At 41.3% G+C, this 24,569-nt stretch overlaps 2 protein-coding genes across 7 annotated transcripts in view; both read left to right on the top strand.

The window, feature by feature from the left end:
• Positions 1-14,248, top strand: part of LOC100918706 (phospholipid-transporting ATPase FetA-like) — a 148,011-nt gene extending 133,763 nt beyond the window's left edge. For 3 of the 6 annotated variants that reach the window (XM_031945379.1, XM_031945381.1, XM_031945380.1), the window contains 9 exons: positions 4,229-4,334; positions 4,876-5,023; positions 5,560-5,743; positions 6,563-6,786; positions 7,911-7,994; positions 9,894-10,139; positions 10,290-10,428; positions 11,807-11,937; positions 13,094-14,248. In XM_031945379.1, coding sequence (XP_031801239.1) covers positions 4,229-4,334; positions 4,876-5,023; positions 5,560-5,743; positions 6,563-6,786; positions 7,911-7,994; positions 9,894-10,139; positions 10,290-10,428; positions 11,807-11,937; positions 13,094-13,291 — 1,460 coding nt within the window. In that variant the 3' untranslated portion in view covers positions 13,292-14,248. Of the gene's footprint in view, positions 1-4,228; positions 4,335-4,875; positions 5,024-5,559; positions 5,744-6,562; positions 6,787-7,910; positions 7,995-9,893; positions 10,140-10,289; positions 10,429-11,806; positions 11,938-13,093 lie in introns of those variants that run through there. The other 3 variants (XM_031945382.1, XM_031945383.1, XM_031945384.1) reach the window with 3 other exon arrangements.
• A 6,179-nt stretch (positions 14,249-20,427) lies between these two features.
• RUSC2 (RUN and SH3 domain containing 2) overlaps positions 20,428-24,569 on the top strand; it is a 90,863-nt gene continuing 86,721 nt past the window's right edge. Inside the window, exon 1 of the mRNA XM_031945368.1 lies at positions 20,428-20,508. The gene's annotated coding sequence lies outside the window, so the exon portion shown is untranslated. The remainder of the gene's footprint in view (positions 20,509-24,569) is intronic.

Raw genomic sequence — 24,569 nt, 5'->3', positions numbered from 1 at the left:
AAAATGCAGGGACACAACCATAAAATAAGCAGTTAAAATTTAACTTTCAGCAAAAACAGGATAAAATAGCTTTAATTCATTTTTATTTCAGTTAATTGTCCCACTAACTATAGAGCTTTAAAACTCCCAAATAGTATTAACTATAAGCCCAAAGAATTTTACTTCTAATAACAAATTCTATTAACCAAGTTTCAGACAAATCCTAAACAGATATTTACCATAACCTTATATTTATGACAGTAAAAATTTGTCTCAGTAAGTTCACTTCTTTCATATCTAAGTAGATGTTTCCATAAGAGAACATTATACATGCAAATCAGTTTGCTTTTAAAAATACTCAATACATAGACAAATATTCCAAATTACATATTGTCTATAACAGAAACATTTTCAAAAGACAAAAAAATATTATTTTCAGAGGCTCTTTAAATGACCTCAAGATGACCCTATACAATCAATTAAAACATAAAAGAATCCAAGACGTTCCTTAAAACTATTAAACTTTTAGAAATACCATAACCTCATATTGATAACAGTAATAAATTTGTTTCAGTAAATTCACAAGTTATTTTTCATATTTAACAGAAACATTTTCAAAAGGACAGGGAAAAACTATCTTAAATTATGGGCATAACCTCAGGATACAATTAATTAAACTTATACAGAATACCCAATTCCACATAAAAGAATCTGAAAGATTCTTTAAAATATCAATTAAACATCAGAAGTAATTAATACTTGAACCAGCAAGGAGCTGCAGTTTGTTTAAAAAACAAAAACAAAAACAAAACACCATCTTCATTGGGCCAGAGGGATTAGATTGTCCCTTTCCACATGGTCGGCCTTCCTCCATTCCACCATGCTTCCTGACCCCAACTTCTCACAGCTAACCTTTTTAGGGTGCCATATTCCCCAGATCCAATCTGTCAGCTAAAGACAGGCTCCAACTTCATGGGGTATTTCCTTTCTCATGGCAAATGGCGAATTCACTAGGTTTTTTATGCCTTTTTGTTCCCCATTTCTGGAAAGCTATTTTCTTCTCTCTCCTCTCACACCATCTATTCCTGTCCCATCTCTGTCTCACTTCTCCCAATGCTTACATGCTCAAACCTTCTCCGACATGCTTTAAACACTCCCAAACCAATACTAGATGCTCCATGTAAACTATTAATTGTTTTTGCAAATCAATCTTTCTTGTCCCTTGTCTTTAAATCACTTTTTTTAAAACTTTAAAAACCAAATTTCATAAAACTTAATACATATATCCAACAGAGCAGAATTTACAAATTACGCAATACTTCTAGAAAGTAACATATCATCTAAGTAGGGAGATACAAACACGACCTCCCAAGGTAAGCTACTGACATTTTGTTTTAATAACCTATATTTTAACTTAACATCCAATCAAATACAGATTTAAATTGCTAGTAACATAAAACTGCTTTTTCTATCATATTTCAAATAATGAATTTCTCTCTGGTCCCATGTGGCCATTATTCCCAATGGACTTTTCGTAAGCCCCAACTTTGGCCAGAGTTGGAGCCTTTAAGAAATTCAGACTTTTCTTTACCTAATTAGAGGCATGTGACCCCTTTCAGGTAAGTTAACAGAATTCACTCCAACAAGTTCTTAAGATCTTACATTCAAAGATAACTAAATCTAGCCTGCACAGGCAACAGTAAAATTATTTCCCACAATTTAAAACTGCCCAAAAGAATATTCAGAACAAATTTGGCATGCAAAGGCAATAGTAAAATTATTTCCCACAATCTTAAAATCATCCTAAAATTCTGAATTAGATGTTTCTCCACCCAGAGTTTCAATCAGATAAGGTTTTATTGCCCTTTATTCTAGCACACTCTGAAAACCTGCTTCAAGGAAAAACCATCTGTCTTTTTGTTCCTCTTACTCACAAATTAGTAAAACAGGTTAAAAGTTTAAAATCACAAGCAAATTTTATATTAAGTACAATTGCAACATTGAAGTAACTAATTCTCAAATTTCTTAATTTAACAGAGCTCTGAACCAAACAAGTCACAAACAAGGGACACAGACGAACAAGTCACACAGAACACATGGACATGTGCAGTCAAAAACATTTAACACACAGTTTTTTGCACACACAGTTTTTAGCCAGATGGCATCTTTAAAAAAAAAAAAACACCTAGTTTATACTCTGGAATGTCCAGAGTTGTGCCAACTGGCACACAAATGTGTCTTAGACACCAGGTAGGGTCGCTTGCATCCAGAAGACCTTACTCCCAGAATTTATGCCCGTTGGCATTTCATAATTCTGGGAATCCAGATGCTAGCATACAGAACAGAAAAGATCTTATACGATAGAATAGAACAGATCTTAAAACATCCAGACTTACTCTCTTGTGGCCGAAATGGTGTCCACCATCAGGCTTCAGGCACAGTTGTGGCTGGAAACTGCTCTTTCTCCGAGGCTCTGGGAAAAAAAATCCAGGAGGCCCAGGCCTTTCCAAGCCAAGAATTCAGATACCCAGCCACCCTGAGGCCCAAGGGGGATTCCCAAAAGTCTTTTATCTCTAATCCTGCTCATTTTCTAACATCTCGCTGGAGAGCCTCCAAAATGTAATGCCAGAGAAATTGAGCAAGATAGAGATTAATGAGTATTTAATAATTTATTAAATGGGAGAGATTTACTGGGTCCAAATGGATCCATGGTGTGGTCTCAGGGCTGAATGAGACCATCATCTCCAAGAATCCAGCCAACAATAACATATATACACATGGCTCAGACTCAGGGGGTAGACTGAGGCAGGGGTGGAATCAGGATACTGAGAACCAAATGAATTCTGATAGGTTGGGGCAAGCCACCAGAGATGGGGAGAGGCATCTTGATAAGACGGTATCTGATATTCTGCTAGCTTGGGATGGGGAGAGGCATTCTGATATTCTAAAATATAAGATCTTTTATCCTTATCAAATATTCTGATAAAGAGGGAGAGGAGGTTTTGCAGGACAATTATAAACTGAGGCAGAAAATTTAGAGAAACTGAGTCAGGACTGGATCAGGATAATTAGGGAAACTGAGTCAGTACAATAAAAGAAAACTGTGGCATAACAGTCTTAAAGGATAACATGGAGGAATAGTATTTGTCAGAGAAAGGTTTGAATCCAAATATTCCTGACTCCAAAGTTAGCTTGCTAGTCATCATAATGATGATAGGCAAAATAAACTGCATTTTCTTTCTAGATTTTAGGACCCTTGACATATTCTATCTCTCACAATCCTTCAAAACATATTCTTTGCCATTGTCTGCCCAGTTTTGGGCTCACTATGTATCGACATGTCATCCTACATGTGTTTTGTTTGAAATGCTTTCTCTTTTCTATCTTTTAACGTCTAACTCTAACTCCTTTTTCCTCCATAAAATCAACTGTTCTACTTCACAGACACCCCACTGTCTCTTGGATTTCTAAAACACTTATTGTCTATATCATATAATCTAGCACTTTATTGGTTTCTGTTTCCTGAGCCGTGAGGTGGCACACTGTGTAGAATGCCAGGTCTGGGATTTTCCTGAGTTCAAACCTGGCTTTAGTCACTTAGTGTCTGTGTGCCTCAGGGCACATCACTTAACCCTGTTTGCCTCAGTTTCCTCATCTGTAAAATGAGCTGCTGAAGGAAAGCAAAACACTTTAGTATCTTTGCCAAGAGAATCCCAAATGAGGCACAAGGAGTCAGACACAACTGAAATGACTGAATAATAATGATGAATTGTTTCTTGTTGGATTTGGCCCCTTAAATAAATGTAGGGAAAGAAAAAATGTTCCCTAGAACAAGAATCTCATATACTGTCCCACATCACTCAGTCTCTTGTTAACCTAAATGATCAGTGTTTAATAATTATTGAAATGCTGAGCTGGAAGGTATACTCTAAATACTACTAGAGGATTTTAAAAATCAGTATATGTTTAGGCAGGGAGGGAAGGCTTCATGGAAGATACCTGATAAGAATGTACTGATGAATAACAATTGCCTGTTTGTAAGAGGTAAGCTGATTTAGCCATTTGGTCACACTTGGGATCATCTAAAGATATTATTGTCTGAAGGCCAGGGAATAATGAGTGAAGGAGGTCTCAGCTCTGGAAGGAATAATTGGTCAGATGTAGACTTGACCCGATCACTAAAAAGAGTGGGATGGCTCTTCCAAGCACCATTCCTTACTTATTCATTGCATAATCCCTTTCTCTACAGAGACTGCAGTGAATATTGCCTATGCTTGCAATATGCTAAGCGATGATATGGATGATGTGTTCATTATAAATGCCAAGGACAGTAGCATGGTCCTGCAGGAACTCAGGTACTGACAAGAGGGCAACCTCAACTATTACCTTCTATGGTCGAGTCCTGGGGTCAGTTCAGCAAATGTCTTTTCCTTCTGTGTGGTTTTACTCCAGTGTAGAGCCTGGGAAAGGGTATGCTGAGAAGAACTTTTTAGCAGAAAGAAGATAAAAAAATGTGAAAGAGGGATAGGCTGTTGAGAGGAATATGAAAGAAAAAAAATAGATATGGTGACCTCTGGGGTAACCTGGGGACTGAGAAAAAGAGGTGATATGGGGGATTAGAAGGACCTCCTGCAAAGGTTGGGGAAGTTTGAACATTTGAAAGGAGATGAAATATTAAGAGACAGCCTGCGAGGGAAAAATATAGTCCTCTGAAGGACATAAGAGGGATGTTGGAACATTATGGGGAGTAGTACAAAGGAAAGGCTTGGAAAGATACTGATGGGCAAGCATGGTTTTAGGGTTTGCTTAGATCTCAGGATCTTGAAGGAACCATTTCCATCCCAGGGAGGATATATGGACAGAGAGCTGTTTTGATCAACCATTCATTACTTTCAGGTCAGCAAGAAATAAGATGAAACCTGGCTCTTTACTGGAGACAGACCCAGTAACTGCCTTCTTAACCCGCGCAAAAAGGAAGAACTTCATCATGCCTGAAGAAGTGGCCACTGGTAGCTTTGGCCTAGTCATCAATGGCCACAGTCTGGTGGGCAATGGGAAGCTTTGGACCTTTCCTTTTCATTCAGGGCTCATTTAGGAACTATTGCCATACATACACCCTTCTCCTTCCCCAAGTAATATCTCAAAGCAGAGGTAATTGAGAAATCTTAGAGTAGCTCCCTTTTTCTGAGAATATCCTTCCTCAGAGAACTGCTTCTTTCTATCTGAAGTTCTACATCTACTGTGGTCCTCATGTCCTAGGAGCTCCAGGTACAATCTATTTCTCCAGGTCCAGCAAGTATCTGTACCTGAGAAGTAGCCCATTGGTTTTACCCTGAGTAAGATTCTGTATGGATTTCTATGGATTTTTTTTTCTATGGATTAGATCAGAAATGAGGGAATACAGACCTGGCCTTGGAGCTTGTTCACTATTCAAAGGCATATTGGAGCATGGGTTCTCACACTGCATGTTTAATAAAAACCCTTATGTTTGGAGGCCTTCCTGTGGGGAACACAAAAAAGGTGGAGGCCAGAGGTTTACTGAGTAGCCTAATGAGTAAATGTGCGTGTTTGGGGCCACAGGCTCATGCCCTAGAGAAGAACATGGAGGTGGAACTGCTCAGAATAGCATGTATGTGCAAATCAGTGATCTGTTGTCGTGTGACGCCTCTGCAGAAGGCCCAAGTGGTAGAACTAGTGAAGAAATACAAGCAGGTGGTGACACTAGCCATTGGTGACGGAGCCAACGACGTCAGTATGATCAAAGGCAAGTGGATCTGGGGAGTCAGGTTGCTCTTCCTTCATATCAGTAGTAGTGACATAGGAAGCAGCGGCATCTAAGCTGAACACTGAAAGCAGAAAAGGAATCTGAAAGTTGTAATGGGGGTGGGAGAAAGAAGACACAGAGGCAAAGAGCCTTCTTGGCCTTGGGGATGGCGTGTGTGAATGTGTGCAGGTGGGATGCCAAGTATGAGAAACAGCAGTAAAAACTGAGAGCACTTACAGAATAAGCCTGGAAAGAGAGTTTAGAGCAAATTATGGGAGGTCTTGAAGACTAGATTAAGGGTTTATATTTTATCCTAAAAGTAATAGGAAGTTTTTTTAGCAAACAAATGGCAAAATCAACTCTGTGCCTTTTAACTGATAAAGCAGTATAGAGCAGAAACAAGTAGAAAAGCCAACTAATTCCTATTAGAAAGGAGAAAAGTAAGCTTCCCCAGAAACTAGCATTTCAGTGCTTGTGATTAATTGGAAGAACTTTAAAATTCCTTTCCCCTGGGGAAAGAAATCAGCATAAAAAATAAAGAAAATAATTTGCATGAATCAAATAAGCTTTCCTTCTATTGGGGCAATTTTATTTATGGCTTATTAAAAAGACTTTGCTTAGTAGGAGAATAAAACCCTACTTTTCCTGACTGCCACCTCCAGCACTCTATCTAGCATCCCATCAGCACATGAGTTAAAGGTGTCAGGGGGGTTTAAGTGAGGGCCACATTGTGCTTTTAGTACTCTTTTCCATCCTTAACCAGTTAATAGTCCTGGAAATAGGTATGGCAAGTGAAGAACTGCCTGGATCTCATTGCAGCTGCCCACATTGGGGTAGGCCTCAGTGGCCAGGAGGGGATGCAAGCCGTTCTTGCCAGTGACTTCTCCTTTGCCCAGTTCCGCTTTCTGCAGCGCCTGCTCTTGGTCCATGGTCGGTGGTCCTATTTACGAATGTGCAAATTCCTCCGCTATTTCTTCTACAAGAACTTTGCCTTCACACTGGTGCATTTCTGGTATGGCTTCTTCTCCGGCTTCTCTGCACAGGTAGGTCAGGCACCCATGTCACAGTATTCCCAGGCATGCCTTCAGGCAGATGTTGATAAAGTCTCTCTGGGCTTGACTCTCAGTTCAGTCACCAGTATCATTACCATGATATCCCCTTCCTCTCCCCTAAGTGAATTAGCCGTCCTTAATAGAATCAACTTCCCTTCATTTGTAACTGAAATATTTCTCAGTCTAGAAATTCCCAGAATCTGGAGGAGCCCCTATGAAGGCTCTGGGACAATGCAAGCCGAGTTCAGGGGGATGGCTAACGCAGGAGGGTGCCTTAGGCCATGCAGTGCAATGTTTTGCTTAGTCCTGGATTCCAGTGTGAAGCTCCATGTCCTGAAAAAGCTAAGTTAGAATATGGTATTCCCACATTTTCATTACTACCACAGAAACTTTGGGAATGTCATTGGAGAAGACCTGCTGACTTGATATATCAGGAATGGCCTTAAGAGAGGGCTTAGAAGTCAGGCAAGGGCACCATCCTCCTTACCACTTCTGGGGGCTACTTCCCCTACTCCTTCCAAAGCTAAAACTAGATATGGATTTAGATATAGTCCAGGGAGAAAGAGTAAGTGGGTTGGCACTTTACATGGGTTATATTGAATTTTGGAGCACTGGAAAAAGAAGAGTTATATGGGGAGGGAGGGAAAGAGGGCCTAAGTCTAGACTGCCAAAGATCTTCAAAAGCCTGTCTACCTTGCTCTGATAAGCATCATAATCAGTATTCTTTTATTCCTAGATAAAATCTTGAACAATCTATATGTCCAAGGACATACATGAAAATCTATATGTAATTTTTAAGCAGTTTTTGAGGAAACTGAAAGTCTGCCTACTTTTTATCTTCAACATGGCTACCACCCAGGCATTGGGAGAAAGCCCTCATTTTAGGAAGAATCATAGTATCTGGAAAGCTGGAGGGAAGGGAAGAACCTATATCAAAAATTGGCTTTCTGCCTAGTCAAGATCTATGAAACGCAAGGGTGTGGCCAATATCGCCAGTCCCTAATCACCAATATCCCTAATGAGGGAACTGGCCCCAGGCTCATAGGGAAAGGAGAATACTATATGAGATATGGAAAGAGAGATTAACCTGATTTCTCTTTTTGGTGTCTCTACAGACGATCTATGATGAGTGGTTTATAGCTTTTTACAACTTGGTCTACACATCTCTCCCTGTCCTGGCCATGACCCTTTTTGACCAGGTAAGACCCAGGCACAATCTCCAGGCAGTGACAGGTTTCCTCCCCTTCCAGAGCTAGAACAAACAAGGCGGGATGGGATGGCTTTTCAGCTGAGTGAGACTGAGCAAGGTCCATAGTAGCTGGAAGTGAGCTTCTATATTTAGAATTTAGAATTATATTTTTTCTAAAAAAAATTATTTTAATGTGATAGGGAGGTGGGAAAACCTGATAGTGAATCTTTTTGTAAAAGGAAAAATTCTTCTATAAAGTAAAAATCACTACCCAGATGTATCTGTTATGTAAATCTAGGGTTGCCTTAAAGTACAGTAAAGTACAGCAATTAGAAGGAAACATGAAAATTACTGTATAGTGTAACTGAGTTCATAAGTATTGAAAAATTGCAGTGTAGATGACAAGTGAGGTTAACTAGGAAAGAATTCCTGAAAGAAGAGATTTCAAAGGGGAAGAATATGGATCACTGATGAGGAGAAGTGAAAAATGTGCCAGACTTTTACTAACTCAGTGCATCTGCCTGTAATTGTCCTACTCCCCAGAAGAACACTAGAATTTGACTGGAGAGAATCACATGAGGAGTATAGATGAGATGGAATAGGGCAGTTGAGTGATAGACCTTTAAAAATAGTCTTGAGAAATTGGTACTTGTTAGGAGTAATGGAAAGTCACATTTTCTACATTGGTCTGGAATTCCCCTCTAGAACTCTTGTAAGTCTGGAAATTCTAGTGGAAAAATCTGCTTCAGAAATAGTACCCCTGCCCCACCCTGGGCCCCAATCCTGGGCCACAGGGGCAGAACCAGAGCCTCTGTAAGAGTCACAACCCAATGTGAGGAAAAGAATACTAAAACTAGAATCATCAGAGTCCTTGGTTTGAATTCTGCTTTCTGTACTTATTAGCCATGTGACACTGGGGAAATCACCTCACCTCCTGAGAGCTTCTGTTTCCTCATCTATGAGATAGATGAGGAGATATATTATGAGATAGAAATATTGATATCTAGAATTCCTACCTGTTGTGAAGAAAATATTCTGCAAAGTTGAAGACTGTGTATAAATAGGGACTGAAGGAAGACTGAAGGGGACCTGGAGCCATAACTAAGCCAGAATTTTCTCACTTGGGCAGCTCCAAATCCTATGATTCTACATCAGTCTTAGCCTCCATTAGCTCTCTTCTTCATTACTCAAGACTCACCAGGGCTGAGACTTTCATCCAACAGTCTCCAACTTACAAGATGACACTGACTCAAAGGTGTTTCCAGAAGAGCCTCATTCTCTTGCATCTGAGGCACTGGGGTGCATAGGGGGCCAGGCCTTTGGGACTATCATTTTTTGTTTTTTCCAAGTGGTTTCACATATGTTCCTTTATTTTGATTTGCCTAACAACCCTCTGAGATAGGGAAGAAAAAAAAGGAATGATTATCTTTATCTTAGCGATATGGAAACTGTCCAAGATCTCTCACTAGTGATTAGAGGATTTTAGATGAGAATCCAGAGTTTCAGAATCCTGGACAGGAGGCTCTCCAGCTACTAAAACCACATTGCATTCATCTACGTAGATGAAGGCAAAACAAATGACATTTGAACCTGAGAGTATCCTAGCTCTATTGCTATTCTAACTTTGGTATGACTTGAGGGTAGGAGGAACTTGTGAGGACTTTTATCTTGTTCTTATTTCCTTTTGGAATAATCCCTAGTATCATGATTTGAAGGAGCCTTCCACCTAGGGAAGTGTCTAGTCCTGGGAATGTAGATCCTAGGTGGTAGTATTCCTGAAAGTGGGAATATACCTTAGTTGGGAGGGGAAGGAGAACCTCTCTTCAGCCCTTGAAAAAGATGTTTAGGACCTGAAAAGATCTTTAGAAGGTAGTTTCTTACCTTCATGGCTCCAACCCCATGCTTTTAGGATGTGAATGATTTGTGGAGCCTTCGATTCCCTGAGCTATATGAACCAGGCCAATACAACCTCTACTTCAACAAGAAGGAATTTGTGAAGTGTATAATTTATGGCATCTACAGCTCCTTGGTGTTGTTCTTCGTCCCCTATGGGTCTACTTATAACTCAGTGCAAAGCAGTGGGAAGGACATCTCTGACTACCAGTCTTTTGCCCTAATAGTGCAGACCTCTTTGCTCGTGGTGGCAACTGTGCAGGTACGGTGATGGAGGTGGAAAGGAGGAAGGGAGACTTATAGATAGGGAAGGGAGGAATAAGGGTGACAGCTGTGGGGAGGTTGATGTGGCAGGGGGCTGGTCTACAGCAAGGGAAGGAAAGGGGCTGACCCTTAGGTGGATGATTTTCAGGTGGGCCTGGAGACAGCCTACTGGACAACTGTGAACCAATTCTTCATTTGGGGCAGCCTGATCTTATACTTCAGCCTCATGTTCCTCCTTTATAGTGATGGCCTGTGTCTGCTCTTCCCTCACACCTTCCGATTCTTGGGTGAGCCTGGGTAGAGTTCAGGATGGGGCTTGGATCAGGCCTCAGGTCAAAAAAAGGGGATTTCATGGGACAGGAGAGAGACTCAAAGCTGACTTCACCCCATTGGGTTATAGGTTCTCATTCACTTTTAACCCCCCTCAAAATAGTTCTGAATCCTTAGCCAGCTGTTGTTCCTTTCCTTCAATAGACTCTAGAAACTGACTGGTTTATTCCTTCTGTTGCTTCTGATGAGGATTTTTTTGTCCTCTGAATCCCCTTGTAGAAAGGAATGCAGTGTGTCACACATTCCCTTCCTCTCCTTGAAGCAAGCACACTTGGAAGTTTTCTAAAGATGATATGGAGGGATAAATATAGCAGACATGAAGAAAGGTATTCCACAGTACTTGTGGTTTCATTGATGTGGAATCTCAAATCTGAAGGTGCAGATCCAACCCAGTAAAGCTTTTTTATCCTGCACCTCTTGTATGTCTGCCCAAAAACCCTGCACAGAGGTCTACCTATGATGAAAGCCTTCATCTGGTTATCTTGACATTGTTAAGGATCACAACAGAGCATCCCAAACCACTCATGAGTTATCCCTCATTTATACAACACATTCAGCTTATCCCTTTTCCATCAGTGAGAACAGTTTAAAAAGTATTAAGCTTGTAAGACTTAGAAAGGGTCCTCAAACTTTTTAAATAGGGGTCCAGTCACTGTCCCTCAGACTGTTGGAGGGCCGGACTATAGTAAAAACAAAAACTTTGTTTTGTGGGCCTTTAAATAAAGAAATTTCATAGCCCTGGGTGAGGGGGATAATCGTCCTCAGCTGCTGCATCTGGCCCATGGGCTGTAGTTTGAGGACTTAGAATCTAAGTCTTAAGACCTAAATCATCCCTGATGATTATTCCTGATCTTAGTTTCTATTTTTCTCCTTTTCACTAACTTGTTTTCTTCATTCTAGTCTTCTGCAAGAGCATAAACCCTTTCCTGAACTCTTTATCATCTTTATTTTCATAGCTCCTACCCCTGGGTTCTTTCTCCTTTCAATGAAGAAGTTTACCAATCCTCAGGTCTCCCTGTCTTCTCTTTTGCACTATATTTTGCCAGGCAAAACAAAGGCAACTATAGGTATTAATGGGGGGGTGGAGGTGGGGAGAAGGGGGTAATGGATATACAGATAATTCCACTGAGATTCATTTGCAGTCTGAAGGAAACCTCAGAAGTGTCTACATCTTATGTCCCACCCAAGAGTCATTCCCTGCCCTGCCTTTGGGGACTAACATTACCCGTGGAATATTGTCACTAGCCCATAATCAATATATTCTCGGCCCTCAACTTCTCCCCTCCCTTCCTAAGCACTTTGGCCCAGGCTCTCCTGTGTGTGGGGGGGTTGCAGGCACAGCTCGGAACAGTCTGATCCAGCCTCAAGTGTGGCTGACGATCCTTCTCACTGTGGTCCTTTGCGTGCTGCCCGTGGCTGTGTACAGATTCCTCCAGATGGAGCTTTTGCCCACCAAAGTTGACAAGGTGAGCAAAAGAAGGGTAAGGAGGTGACATACCTTGGTACTATAGTTCCCTATTGTCTTTGCCCTGCTCTCATCCCAAAAAGGCTGGGCCCAGCTATCATGCCCCAGCAGGCACTTTGGTTCTCCAAAATGTGCTTGGACTCTCTGGCAAAAGTGACAAAATTGGGTTTTTTGTTTGTTCCTTTTCTAACTTTTCTCAATGAGAATCCCAGAAGGACTAGAAGAGGAGCATCTATTGGCTTATAGATCCCCTCTCCTTCCTCTCTATCCGGCTCCCTCTCAGAGGCAGATTAAGACTCAAAGGCCCCAGCACTGAGTCCCTGGTGGAATGAAGCAGCATGACCTGGAACACCTGGCCTCCCTGGGGCTGGCTCTAAAACAACAGCCATGGTGAAGCTGTCTGGTTTGAAGATCACGGCAAACACTGTGGTTCAGATGTCTTTGTGGCCTCTGGGGCCCATGTCTTCCCTAGACTCACTTCTTCTCATTGTCTCTCTGTGGCCTGGGTCCCTTCATGCCGCATGTCCCATTTATATACATATATATATATATATATATATATATATATATATATATATAGCTCTTCCTCTGCATCCTGAGCCTATGCCTCCCTGTAAGCCCGTGAGTTCCCATAATTATGGCCATAACACTGCACTGGGAAATCTGCAGTCCTGACTTCCAATCCTGGCTCGGACACCAAGTCACTTCTCCTTTCTGGGGCCTCATCTGTAAAACAAATGGATTGGACCAGGTGATCCCTAGCATTTTATGATCATAGGATCATAGATAGAGGTGGAAGAAACCTTGGAGATCATCTAATATTCACCCTCTCATTTCACAGATGAGAAAACTGAGGCCCAGAGAGGCTAAGGGACTTATTGATCAAGCAATCAAAAATCATTTGTGAAGTGCAAGACATGTGTCGCACAAATACTAGGGAGAAGTATTTGAACTTAGGTCCTCTGACTATAAATTCATTGTTTTTTTCATTATATCCCAATACCTGACACCTATAATTTGTGATTCATTTCTCCCAGTTAACTGTGTCTATCCAGCTGGTCTGTGCTGCCCTTGAGACCTAATTAAGACTTCATGCTGTGTGTGAGTCCCTTTATTCCTTTCTTTCCTGCCTTTCACCCCTTGCTCTTAAACTCCAGGTTCTCAGAAAGATCCATGAATGCATGAAGTACCCTCTGCCACCGCCACCCCGGGTAAGATTGAGACGCACAAGTTCACGACGCTCCGCCTATGCCTTTGCCCACCAGTATGGCTTTGGGGCACTCATCACTTCGGGAAAGAACATGAAATCAAGGGCAAAGTTTGGCTTTGGTGATAACTTTTCTTCCTATAAATGAAATCTCCTTGGGATCACTAGGACACCCCCCCAACTCTTATCCATGCACCTGATTTGGGAGGGAAGGCTCAGTCTCTAGGAAACCTGCCAACAGAAGAATGCCCTTTCTCCTCAGCCTCTTCACTTCTCAGCAATTAGGGAAGGGGGCTCCGACTATCCAACCCAAATGTCTGAGGTAGAGACCCAGGCAGGAGTGGCCGGATGCCTTTGCCCCCCACCCCCTTCCCACTCCCCCCCAAAAAACTACCTGAAAGAGAAGCACTGAGTTATTGAAGAAGGTCAACTGGCAGATCAAATATGAGCAAGTTGATGCCATCCCTAGCCAAGCCCAGAATCTTAGGAAGAAAGATGAAAAGTCTTAGTATGAGGCCTCTGAGAAGAAAAGCCTCCTCCTGAGTAATTGATTTGTCTACTTTAGCATGAGGAGGGAAATTAAATACCTCATTCAGTATCCCCTACAGTCCCATAGTAACATAACTACCTTCCTCTTCTCCAGGTGATCCCTGCCCCACTTCTCTCCAAGTCCCACATCACTATAAACCTCCCTCTTTCCCCAAAATTCTGGACTTAACCCTACCATGCCTCTCTCTGGGAACAACTTGAAGAGTTCTGTGGCACTAAGAGGCAAAGCCTGGCTCTTCTGGAGGCGTACCATATGAGCTAATGCGGCCCCTTAGGGTTTGTCTCTTATGAATTGGGGAGGGGCATTATTTCTTTTGGGGTGCATAGCAGAAGAGGGAGATAGCTGTTTGATCCCTTGCATCCTAAAGATCTCTGGGAATTGGAAGTGAAGCTGATTTGGTAAGGTGACTGTTGAAATTTGGGCCATAGAGCTGGCTAGAATGGAGAGAGCCCTCCCATGAAGCCATTTTCAACTCTTATTTCTTGGGAGAGATGAGAAGTCAATGTGTGTTGTGCACTGTTGTCTTCAGTAAAATTATTTTCACAGGAAATTATACATACTTGAGTGATCATTTATTGTTTAAATTCTCTGGGAATGGACAGGTTGGTATGGCTGGGGCTAGAGTAATAAGAGTGGGAAAGAAATCGTATTTGTCATTGTTCCATGGCTCTGCCCCATCCTCAGAATCAGCTTCTCCTTGCCACTTCCCCCTTCCCCTCCCTCCCTCCCTCTCTCTCTCTGTCTCTCAGACAGAGCAGAATGGGATATTTTTCGTTTGACTGCCACCCTCCTTCTTCTTTTCTGAAGGGGCTAATGAGCCAACTCTCTTACATCCACCTTATTCACTTCAAGCACTATTCCTCATTGCCTCTTTCCCTTTTCAGAAGATGAAAAGCAGCACCCCTGTTTCTGTGTTCATTTCCTGGGCCTAGGAAAACCTACACAATCCTATGACATTTTTCTAAAGGTTTTTATAAGTAACCCCATAAAACTGACATGGTATGAGAAACAGAAAGTTACAATGAGAAGATTTGTTAAAAACAAACAAACAAAAAAAAAAAAAACCTTCATTTAACAACCCTTCATTTAACTTCTCCATTTCTGTTAATGGCACCATCCTAGTTAGAATTTTTCTAGGCTTATAAACTTGGAGTAATGAAGAATTTTAGTTGTTGGGTTTTTTTTTTTTCAGTTGTATCCAACCCTTTGTGACCCCTTTTGGGTTTTTTCCTTACAAAGATACTGGAATAGTTAGCTGTTTCCATTTCCAATTTATTTGAGAGATGAGAAAACTGAGGCAAATAGTTAGGTGACTTGCCCAGGGTCACATAGCTAATTTCTGAGGCCAGAATTGAACTCGGAAAGAAGATTCTTTTTGTCTCCAAACCCTACACTCTATCCATTGTGTATCTTAGATTATCAAACATACTATCAGGAATTAAGTTCCGATGCTTCCAGTCTCTCCTCTGATTCCATGGGAAATAATCTAGTTTAGGCTCTCATCTCTTGTCACTGAGAAAAATGTGATACCTCCTAATTGCCCTTCCTGCCCTCAATCTATCACTCTCCTGTCCTTCATATATAAATAATCTTTCTAATTCATTACTATGATCATGTCACTCCTCTGTTCTAAAACCTTTAGCAGTTCCCTACTGAATGTTAAATAAAATATAAATTCCTGACCTTGGCACACAAGGCCATGTATATTGTTCCATGCTATCTGACCAGGCTTATCTCACATTACTCTCCTTCACATATTCTTACATTCTAATGAACCTGAACTCTCTTTCATCTCCATGCATTTGTTTACCCCACACCTCATATCTGGAATGAACTCTCCCTTAATTTGATCTGTTAGAGGGCTTCTCTTCCAGGAAGGCCCAACTCAGAAGCTACATTTCCTTGAAGCATTCCTGCATATCCCAAAGTAAAAATGTTTTCTCTCCTCACATTCTGTTCAGACTTCTTTGTACTTATCTCATGCTCCCTTGTACAAAAGTTATTTGTGTATTTGCACCAATCCCCCCCCCCCCCCCAATGAGATTGTAAACTCTTTGAGAATAGGACTTATGTCAATCAAATACATAACTTTGTATTTCTAGGACCTAGCAGAATGCCTTTCACATTGAAAGTACTTAATAAAATTTGGCAGAATTGAATTGAATTGAATTGGATTGAACTGAATGACGGAGCTGGGCAATATAAATAGGAGGAAATTACTAACTTAAGCCTAAGACTTCCAAATCCTTAATTAAGGGCTAGGGAAGTATATTCCAAAAGTTTGAACATTCTGGATATCCAGATTTAAAGCAAAGAAAACTAGAACTGAACTATCACCAGTGCTAAAACTGGATAAGAGGTTATGGAGTCTTAAGAAGAATAAATCCAATGCCCTAGAAGAACCCTACAACCTGTCCTCAAAAAACATTTGTTAATGGTTTAATGTCAATATTAACAATGTCCCAGAAATTTTGTCCTTTGCAATTTGATACTTTTATCACTGAATTATATATAGGCATAAGGGATATGCTCTTTAATCTTGAAGATAACACAAAGTTGGTAGGGATAGCTAATAGATACTAAACTCATGATCCAAAAAGCTGAATTTATAAGATAAAATTCAGGAGGAATAAATATGAAGATTTATACTTGGATATCCCACCCCACACTAAATTGAATTCACAAATATAAAATGATAGAGGCATTGATAACAGTTCTGAAAAAAGATCTGGAAATATTAGTGCATTTGACAAAAGAAAAAAAAAAGCCAATGCCATCCCGGGTTTCAATAATGGACAAGAATAGGAAAGTGATAAGTGCACTATTCTCTGCCCTCATTAGACTTCATCTGAAATACTGTTTTCTGTTCTGGGTACCATTGTTTCAGAAAAATGTTGATAAGATGGAGAGTGTGCAGAAAGTAACTTGCATGTTGAAGGGACTTAAAGTCCATGACATACCCACACAGTGATTAGTTAAAATAATTGGACAAGTCAAGCTAGTCTCAGGTGGGATATGATAACTGTCTTCCAGAATAGGAAAGGCTGGCAGCATGGAGAGTAAGTATTGTATTAGTCTTGTCTGTCCCCAAGGGTCAGAACTAAGTGGAAACCTCAAAGAAGCCAAATTGAGGTGTGAAGTCTAGAAAAATTTCCCAACTATTAAGAATGGTCTAGAAGTAAAATTCATTGCTTCAAGGTTCACCCTTCTTGGAGATTTCCAAATAGAGGCTGAATAACCCTTTGTAATGTATGACCTAGTGGGCATTCCTTTTATGTATAAATTGAACTAGCTAGCTGCTGAGATTTCTCCCAAATCTCAAATTATCTGATTCTGTGAGACCTTGGGAAAATTACATTAGCAAGAAGCCAACATGACACCATAGTGAAACAACTTGTCAGAATGATGTGCTAAAGAAAGTAGCAGTGTCCCCTTGCTCTGCAGACCTGAGCCTCAATTAATGGCACCAAACATCTTTGATAATTTAAGTAAGCTTTTGAGTAAGTTTTTATTTCTAGCCAGTACCATAAGTTACCCATGGATATGAGTAGGACAACCTTATTCTAGAGATGACCAGGTCATCCTCCTTGGATGGAAGTATTTAACTAGCTCTGTAATTCCTCTGGAACAGTAGCAATGAACTCGGCTTCTTCACTATTTGTAGTAACAGGTTATAAATTTATAACCAGCAAATACCATCCAGTCCATATTTTAAAACTCTGTCTCTAGTTTATGGACCAGGTTTAGAATCAGAGAACATTTGAGTAGGAAAGTGCTTTAGATATAATTTTAGAAAGGAAAAAACTGAGGAGCATGGAAATAGATTCTCTCAAGATTATACAGTGTGTAAGGAGTAGAACTCAATAGAATTCAGATCTACTGACTCCTATCCTCCTTCATTCATACAGTTTTAACTTCTTACATTTAATTTTTTTAAAAATTATTTTATTGTAAATGTAATATGTTCTTCAATTATTTATGATCTCATCAATGTGATTACTACTCTCACCAACAATGGAGATAGCAACCATTCCATGCCTTCTCATCCTGTATAATCCTTATCTATGTTCTCTGTACCCACCACATTAGAAGTCTTGCTCTGCATCCTTTTACATTCTATGGGTACCTGGAACTATTACCAAGAAATAATGAAGGGAAGTTTTGGCTGGTGGTATGAAAAACACTGAGTGGATGGTGGGTCAAGGTGAGTCTTGGTATCAACTCAGGGCCCAGGACAGGTTGCATGCATGGGGTCCAAGACCTGTTAACTACTTTGATAGATGACTCATATCCATGCTAGGGACCAGTAATGGCAGTTGGAGCTATTATCATGCTACAAATTGGATGTTCCTGATGGTGTTCCTCATTATCATGGTTATTTTTAATATCAAATCTACTTTGAACTGCTCCTGGCATGACCTTTACTTTTTAGATTATACTTTTTCAAGGCTCTTATAGATGGTTTTTAATATTTTTATTATTTGTATTAAGCTCCTCCTCTAATGCTGCTGATGAGGTCAAAGACTTTTTAAAGGACTATTTTAAAGGTGGAAGAACTCAGAAAAAAATTTGGCCTCTGCTATTGAGAGAAATTATTTTTCTATTATTAATAACCAATTATTAAACTAGGCCTGAGATTTTTTTTCCCCTTTATTTCCTCATTCAGGAATCAGCCTTTGTAAGTCAGCCAGTTTCTGAAGGACAAGACTGATGATAAAACTGGCTTAACCAACTCTACCAGCATTCTCCTCAATCTTGGGGTCCCACTCAATTGAGAAAGTTTATTTCTGGTAGAAGTGTAAAGGGAATCTAATCCAGGTGAATTCTGCCCAGAAAGCTTTAGGCTCACACCCTTGAAATACTCCATCCCTATCCCCCAATATTCAGTTTAAGTGGATATATGAGTAGAGATTGCTCCTGTTATTCAGACAGCTGGAGACTGCTGTGCTTCTTGATCAACTCACTCCTCTGAAGGAGGAGCCAAAGGCTTTCAGCCCACCATTTGAAAGCCCACCTCCTACCACTTCACACCTCTCAGACTGGTTAAAACAAACTGACAGGAAAAGATAATGCTGAATGTTGGAGGGGAAGTGGGAAGACTAGGACACTGATACATTGCTGGTGGAATTGTGAACACATCCAGTCATTCTGGAGGGAAATTTGGAACTATTCTCAAAAAGCTATCAAACTGTGCATACCCTTTGTAGGCAGTGCTACTACAGGCTCTGTATTGTAGCAGCTCTTTTTGTGGTGGTAAAGAATTGGGGAATGTTTGAATAAGTTGTAGTATATGAAAGTAATGGAATATTACTGGTTTTATAAAAAAATGATGAACAAGCTGATTTTAGAAAGGCCTGGAAAGATTCACAAGAATTGATGCTTCCCTAATTGCCTAATTCCCTAAAACCAAGGAAAAAAAAAAAAAAAAAAAAGCTAACCGAAACAAGTAGACCCTGGAAAGATTTGGTTTTTCTCAGCGGTTCAGTGATCCAAAGCAGTCCCAATAAACTTTGCACAGAAAACACCATCTGCATCCAGAGAGAGAATTATGGAGAATGAATGTAAATCAACATATGCCATGTCCACTTTGCTTTTTTTTCTTGTTTTTTTATTCTCTTGTGATTTTTCTTTTCTGATTTTTTTTCTCCCAACATGACTCATAAAGGCGTATTTTAAAAATTAATGTACATGTATAAAAACAATTTAAAAATAGTTAAAAAAAATAATCCTCATTGATTGTTCACCAATCAGGGTCCAAAGCATTTATACTCCCAAAGTAAGGGATCGTAACACCCCCCACACATACAGCCGTGAGATTATGGATGCAAGTGTGTACACCAACTGGATAGTAAAAAGACCCCCGCAGTTTTCCATCTCTGTATCTATCCACAATACCTAGCACGCAGGATATTTACAGAAGGAACGAACAAATGACTGCACCAATGATTCATAGCTTTCATTGAGAAATTCAGATCTGTATTCCCCCCCCCATCCTCTTCCTCTGTCCCAGAACGCTTCCTGACAACCCCCCCTCCCCGCCGTGCAGAAAAGGGCAGCCAGCCACCCTCCCGTTGGCAAAAAAAGACATCCAAATGCAGGTCTTGAAGAGGCGTCAGAGATGAAGGAAAATGCTAGCAGAGAATTTAGAGAGGTCCAGGGCAACTAGACGCTTAGTGCATCTTTACTTTTCGAAAAGAAACCCTCGAGCGCGCACGTTTTTCCCTGCAAAGAAACACGCCCCTGAGGATGTTCAGAATTCTGCGCATCGGGGATGCTGGGGGGAGAGGCGGGAGAGGCTCGAGCCGGCGCTTCACGCCCCCACGCAAAGTCCCGCCCTTGAGCTGAGCTTGCACGTGGTGGGAGGCCCGGGCAGCTTCCCGCGGGGCGCGGAGAGGCGCAGGAGGCGGGGCTAGGATTAGCCCCACCCCCACACGCCGAGGGCAACACGGGCGCGTGACGGGCCCAAGAGGCCCGACCAACCGCCAGGGGCGCGAGGCGGGGCGAGAGGGTCGAGCCAGCCAACCACGAGGCAGAGAGAGGGAGCCTGGTCTAAACCGAGAGAGAACCTGCTCGAGCTCTTCCCGCTCAACCGTCTGGCCGTCCCGCCCAGGGAGACGGGCTAGGAGCCGGCGGAGAAGCAAAGTCCTCGGTGAGGGACACCGCGGGCCGCACCATCCGTGCTGCGGCAGCAGGGGGAGCCGGCCGAACCACCCGCCTGGCGGGGCGGGAGAGAACGGCCTCCGGGCGGGAAGGGAGCTCCTGGCTGCGCGTGACGGGGCGGCCGTGAGAGGCCCGAAGCCGAGGCGAGGATCTAGGTAGGAGCCCCCGGAGGCCTCTGAAGCGGTCCCGAGGCGGAGAGACAGGGACAAAGAGACAGACAGGGTCCCGCCTCCCCACACTGAGGAAGCGGAGCCCCCGCTCCCCCTCTCCCAGCCCGAGGGAGAAGCTTTCTTATCCCCTCAAAAAGAGAGGCTCCGCCCCCAAGAAAGGGCCCCTCCCTTCCCCTCGCCCCGCCCCTCGCCCCTCCCCTCCCCTCGCCCCGCCCCGCCCCGCCCCTCCCCCGCTCTCTGATGGTGCGGCCCGAGGCCTCGGGTTCCCCTTTATCTGCCCCCCATTCCTTTCTCCAGAAGCCTTGGGACGCTGCTTTGTCCACCCTCAGTACGCTCCGCAGGCGCCCTCCTTCCGGGCGGTCTTGAGGGGAGCCCTTCTCTCTCCTACTTGATGATAGTTGCTACTCCTCCGTGTGGTTTGCAAGTAGCCTTCCTCCCCAGCAGCCTTGAAAGGGCAGGATTATGGCGCCCATTTCACGGATAGGGAAGCCGAGGCGCAGCGAGACCGCACAGTACGGGAACTTTGCCAGGGCTGCAGGCTTCCTCTCCCCCATTCTGCCCATCCCTCTCTCTCGGCTTCTTGTCGTCCAGGTAGAGAGAGCATCCGGCTGCTCTGCGGACTCTCTGGAACCTTAAGGGGGTCACACTATGAATGACTCTGTCCTTCCCCCGGCCAGGGGCGCACTGCCCGCTGACCTTTTATCCTGAAAGAGTCGTAGGACGTTCTCCCAGCTGTCCTCTCGAGGTAGCCGGTCTAGCTCCTTCTGGCAGAGCCACAGGCCGGGGGGGTGGGGGGTGGGGGGAGTTTCTCCCTCTATGCGGACTGTGCTGTGCCCGTCTGAGGAAGCTGACCGATTTAAACCCAAACAGCTGGTAGGGGCCAGGGCTCTCCTCACAAGGAAAGAGAGAGGAAGCTGGCGGATGCTCATCCCCAATGAGTAGAAATCAAAGTTTTTTTTTTTAGTCCAGTAACAACCTTTTTCTGGAGGTGTCTTTAAAGAGAGACTTAAGCTGCGGAGGCTGTGGTCTGTGTTTTTAAGGACTCCTAAAGCGTACAGTAAGAAAGGGCACAATCTTAAATGACCCCTCGAACATCGCTAGGAAACATGATAACTGGTGTGGGAATCTCAGAGACAGTCATTTTCCAGCTGGTATAGTGGGTGGGGCTCAAAATGCGGAGATCATCATTGAGTAGCTGACATTTTATTTAGTCAGTTGGTTAAACGCTATACAATCTCCAGGGGCACCAGGTACTTTGGATAAAGGACCCCAACACTATCAAGAACTTTACCAAATTTCACGAATGTTCCTCCATGTTAAATATAGAGGGGTTAGAGCTCCAGCAGGAGCCCAAGAGAGAATACCCATGGTCATTGGAATCCTAATTGCCAATATAGCTCCTGAACTATACTGGGATATTGATGTTTTAGGAAAGTGCATTGGTGAATGTACATAGTAGTAAATCTAATGAATTCTAATGAAATTTACACTTTAGAAGATATGTTGGGACAACAGGAAACTGAAACTTCAAGTTTTCTGAAACTTAATTTGTCTTTGGTTTTGAGAAGGACAAATTCTTGCAAAAGATTTGATAAAGGTGAATAAAACCTAAATCACAGTTCCAGATATAGAAGGGTCTTCATTCCAGAACTTCTTAACCTTTTTTGTGTCATGAATCCCTTCAGGAGACTTGGAATATAATATATAAGCTACATATAGAATTATAAAGGAAACTATATTAAAATTTGATTTTTATTAAAATATTGAAAGAAAAAAAAAAGTTGTTGGACTCCAGGTTAAGAACTCTAATCTCTTCTGAATCACCAGCCACTTGTTATTTCCAGTTAGATGTTTTGTAGAATCTAAAATTCAATGTGTCCAAAACAAAATTTGTTATTTATAACGTCTTTCATTCTCAAAGAGATGACAATCAAAAGAGTGATGTCTTGACTTGGAAGTGAATTGGATTTAAGTGAGGCAAGACTGTACAAAGTCATCAGCCTCATTCTGTTACCTCTGGGGTCTTCTGAATTTAGTGACAAGACAGGTCAGAACCATTGGAGATAACATCAGATGCAGTGGGAGATTTTGGAAATTTTCAGGTCTCAGTTTGAGGCATCACCGATTCAGGGATTTAAAACTAGGTACTTTTTTATTGTTATTCTGTACAGTGTTCTCTTGGTGCTGCTCATTTTACTTTGCATCAGTTCATGTAAGTCCAGTTTTTTTCTGAAATTATCCTGCTTGTCATTTCCTTTTTTTATAGTAAGCTTTTTATTTTTCAAAATACATGCAAAGATAATTTTCAGCATTCATCCTTGCAGAACTCTGTGTTCCTTATAATACAATACAATACAATAATACAATAGTATTCCATCATATTCATATTCCACATATACCACCACTTGTTCCACTTTTCCCCAATTGATAGGCATCCTCTCAATTTCCAATTCTTGGTCACCACAAAAAAAGGTGCTATAAATGTTGGACATATATAGGTCCTTTTCCTCTTATGTATCTTTTTTGGGATACAGACTTAGTAGTGATATTTCTGGGGTCAAAAGATCCTATATGGTTTTATAGCTGTTTGAGCATAATTCTAAATTGCTCTATATAGTCATTGAATCAAGTCACAGCTCTACCAACAATGTATTAGAGTCTCAATTTTCCCACATTCCTTCCAATATTTGTCATTTTCCTTTTCTGTACTGTTAGCCAATTTAATAGGTGTGGTAGTACCTTAGAATAATTTTAATTTGCATTTCTCCAGTCATAGTGATTTAGAGCAATTTTTTCATATGGCTGTAGATAGTTTTGATTACTTCATCTGAAATTTGTATTTTTTGATTATTTTTTTATTTTTTAATCTATATTTTTTATTATTTATCTCTTGGGGAATGGTTCTTATTTCTATAAATTTGAATTGTTTCTGTTTTATTAGAAAAACCTGCTTCAAAAATTTTTTCACAGTTTATTGTTAACTGTATTGCCCTCCTTCCTATCTCCCTTCTTCTGTTCTCTCTCTTTTCACCCTGTCTGTCCTCAAAAGTAGTTTCCTTCTAACTACTGTCTCCTTCAATCTATTCTCCTTTCTATGAGCACCACTCCCCTTCTTTTATCCCCTTCCCTTTCTACTTTACTTAAAAATAAGCTAGATTTTCATACCCAATTGAGTGTATTTGGTATTCCCTCTTAGAGCCAATTCTGATGAAAGTAAGATTCACTCACTTCTCCTTGTATTCCCCCTCTTCCCCTTCACTATAAAAACTTTTTGTCATCTCTTTTAGTTGAGATAATTTGCCCCATTTTACTACTTCTTTTCCATTTCTCTTAGTACATTCTTCTCATCCCTTTTTTAATATATCATCCCATCATATTTAACTCACATCTTTGTGTGATTATTTTCATCATTTTTATTCCTCCTAACTTCCCTAATAATGAGAAAGTTATTATGAGTTTACAAGTATCCTCTTCCTATATAGGAATAGAAACTGTTTAACATTTATTCCATTATCATTTCTTTTTCCTCTTTGCCTTTTTATGCTTCTCTTGAGTCTTATATTTGAAAGTCAGTTTTTCTATTCAGTGCTGGTCTCTTCATCAGAATTTCCATAAAGTCCTTGGTTTCGTTGAAGGATTATACTCAGTTTTTCTGGGTGTGTGACTCTGTTGTAATTCTAGCTTCTTTGCTTTCCAGAATATTATATTTTAAGCCTTCCAGTCCTTTAACTAGGAGCTACTAAATCTTGAGTTATCCTGACTGTTGACTCTGATAGTTGAATTGTTTCTTTCTGGCTACTTTGCAGTGTTTTCTCCTTGATCTGGGAGCTCTGGAATTTTGCTGTAATAATCCTGGGAGTTTTCATTTTGGGATCTCTTTCAGGAAATGACTGGTGGATTCTTTCAATTTCAATTTAACTTTTGGTTCTAAAATTTCAGGGCAGTTTTCCTTGATAATTTCTTGCAAGATGATGTTTAGACTTTTTTTTTTATCATAGCTTTCAGAAAGCCAGTCATTTTAAAATTGTCTTTCCTGGACCTAATTT

This window comes from Sarcophilus harrisii, chromosome 1 (assembly GCF_902635505.1).
Source record: "Sarcophilus harrisii chromosome 1, mSarHar1.11, whole genome shotgun sequence".
In the NCBI taxonomy this organism is placed as follows: domain Eukaryota; kingdom Metazoa; phylum Chordata; class Mammalia; order Dasyuromorphia; family Dasyuridae; genus Sarcophilus; species Sarcophilus harrisii.
This window is presented reverse-complemented; position numbering and strand designations above follow the sequence as displayed.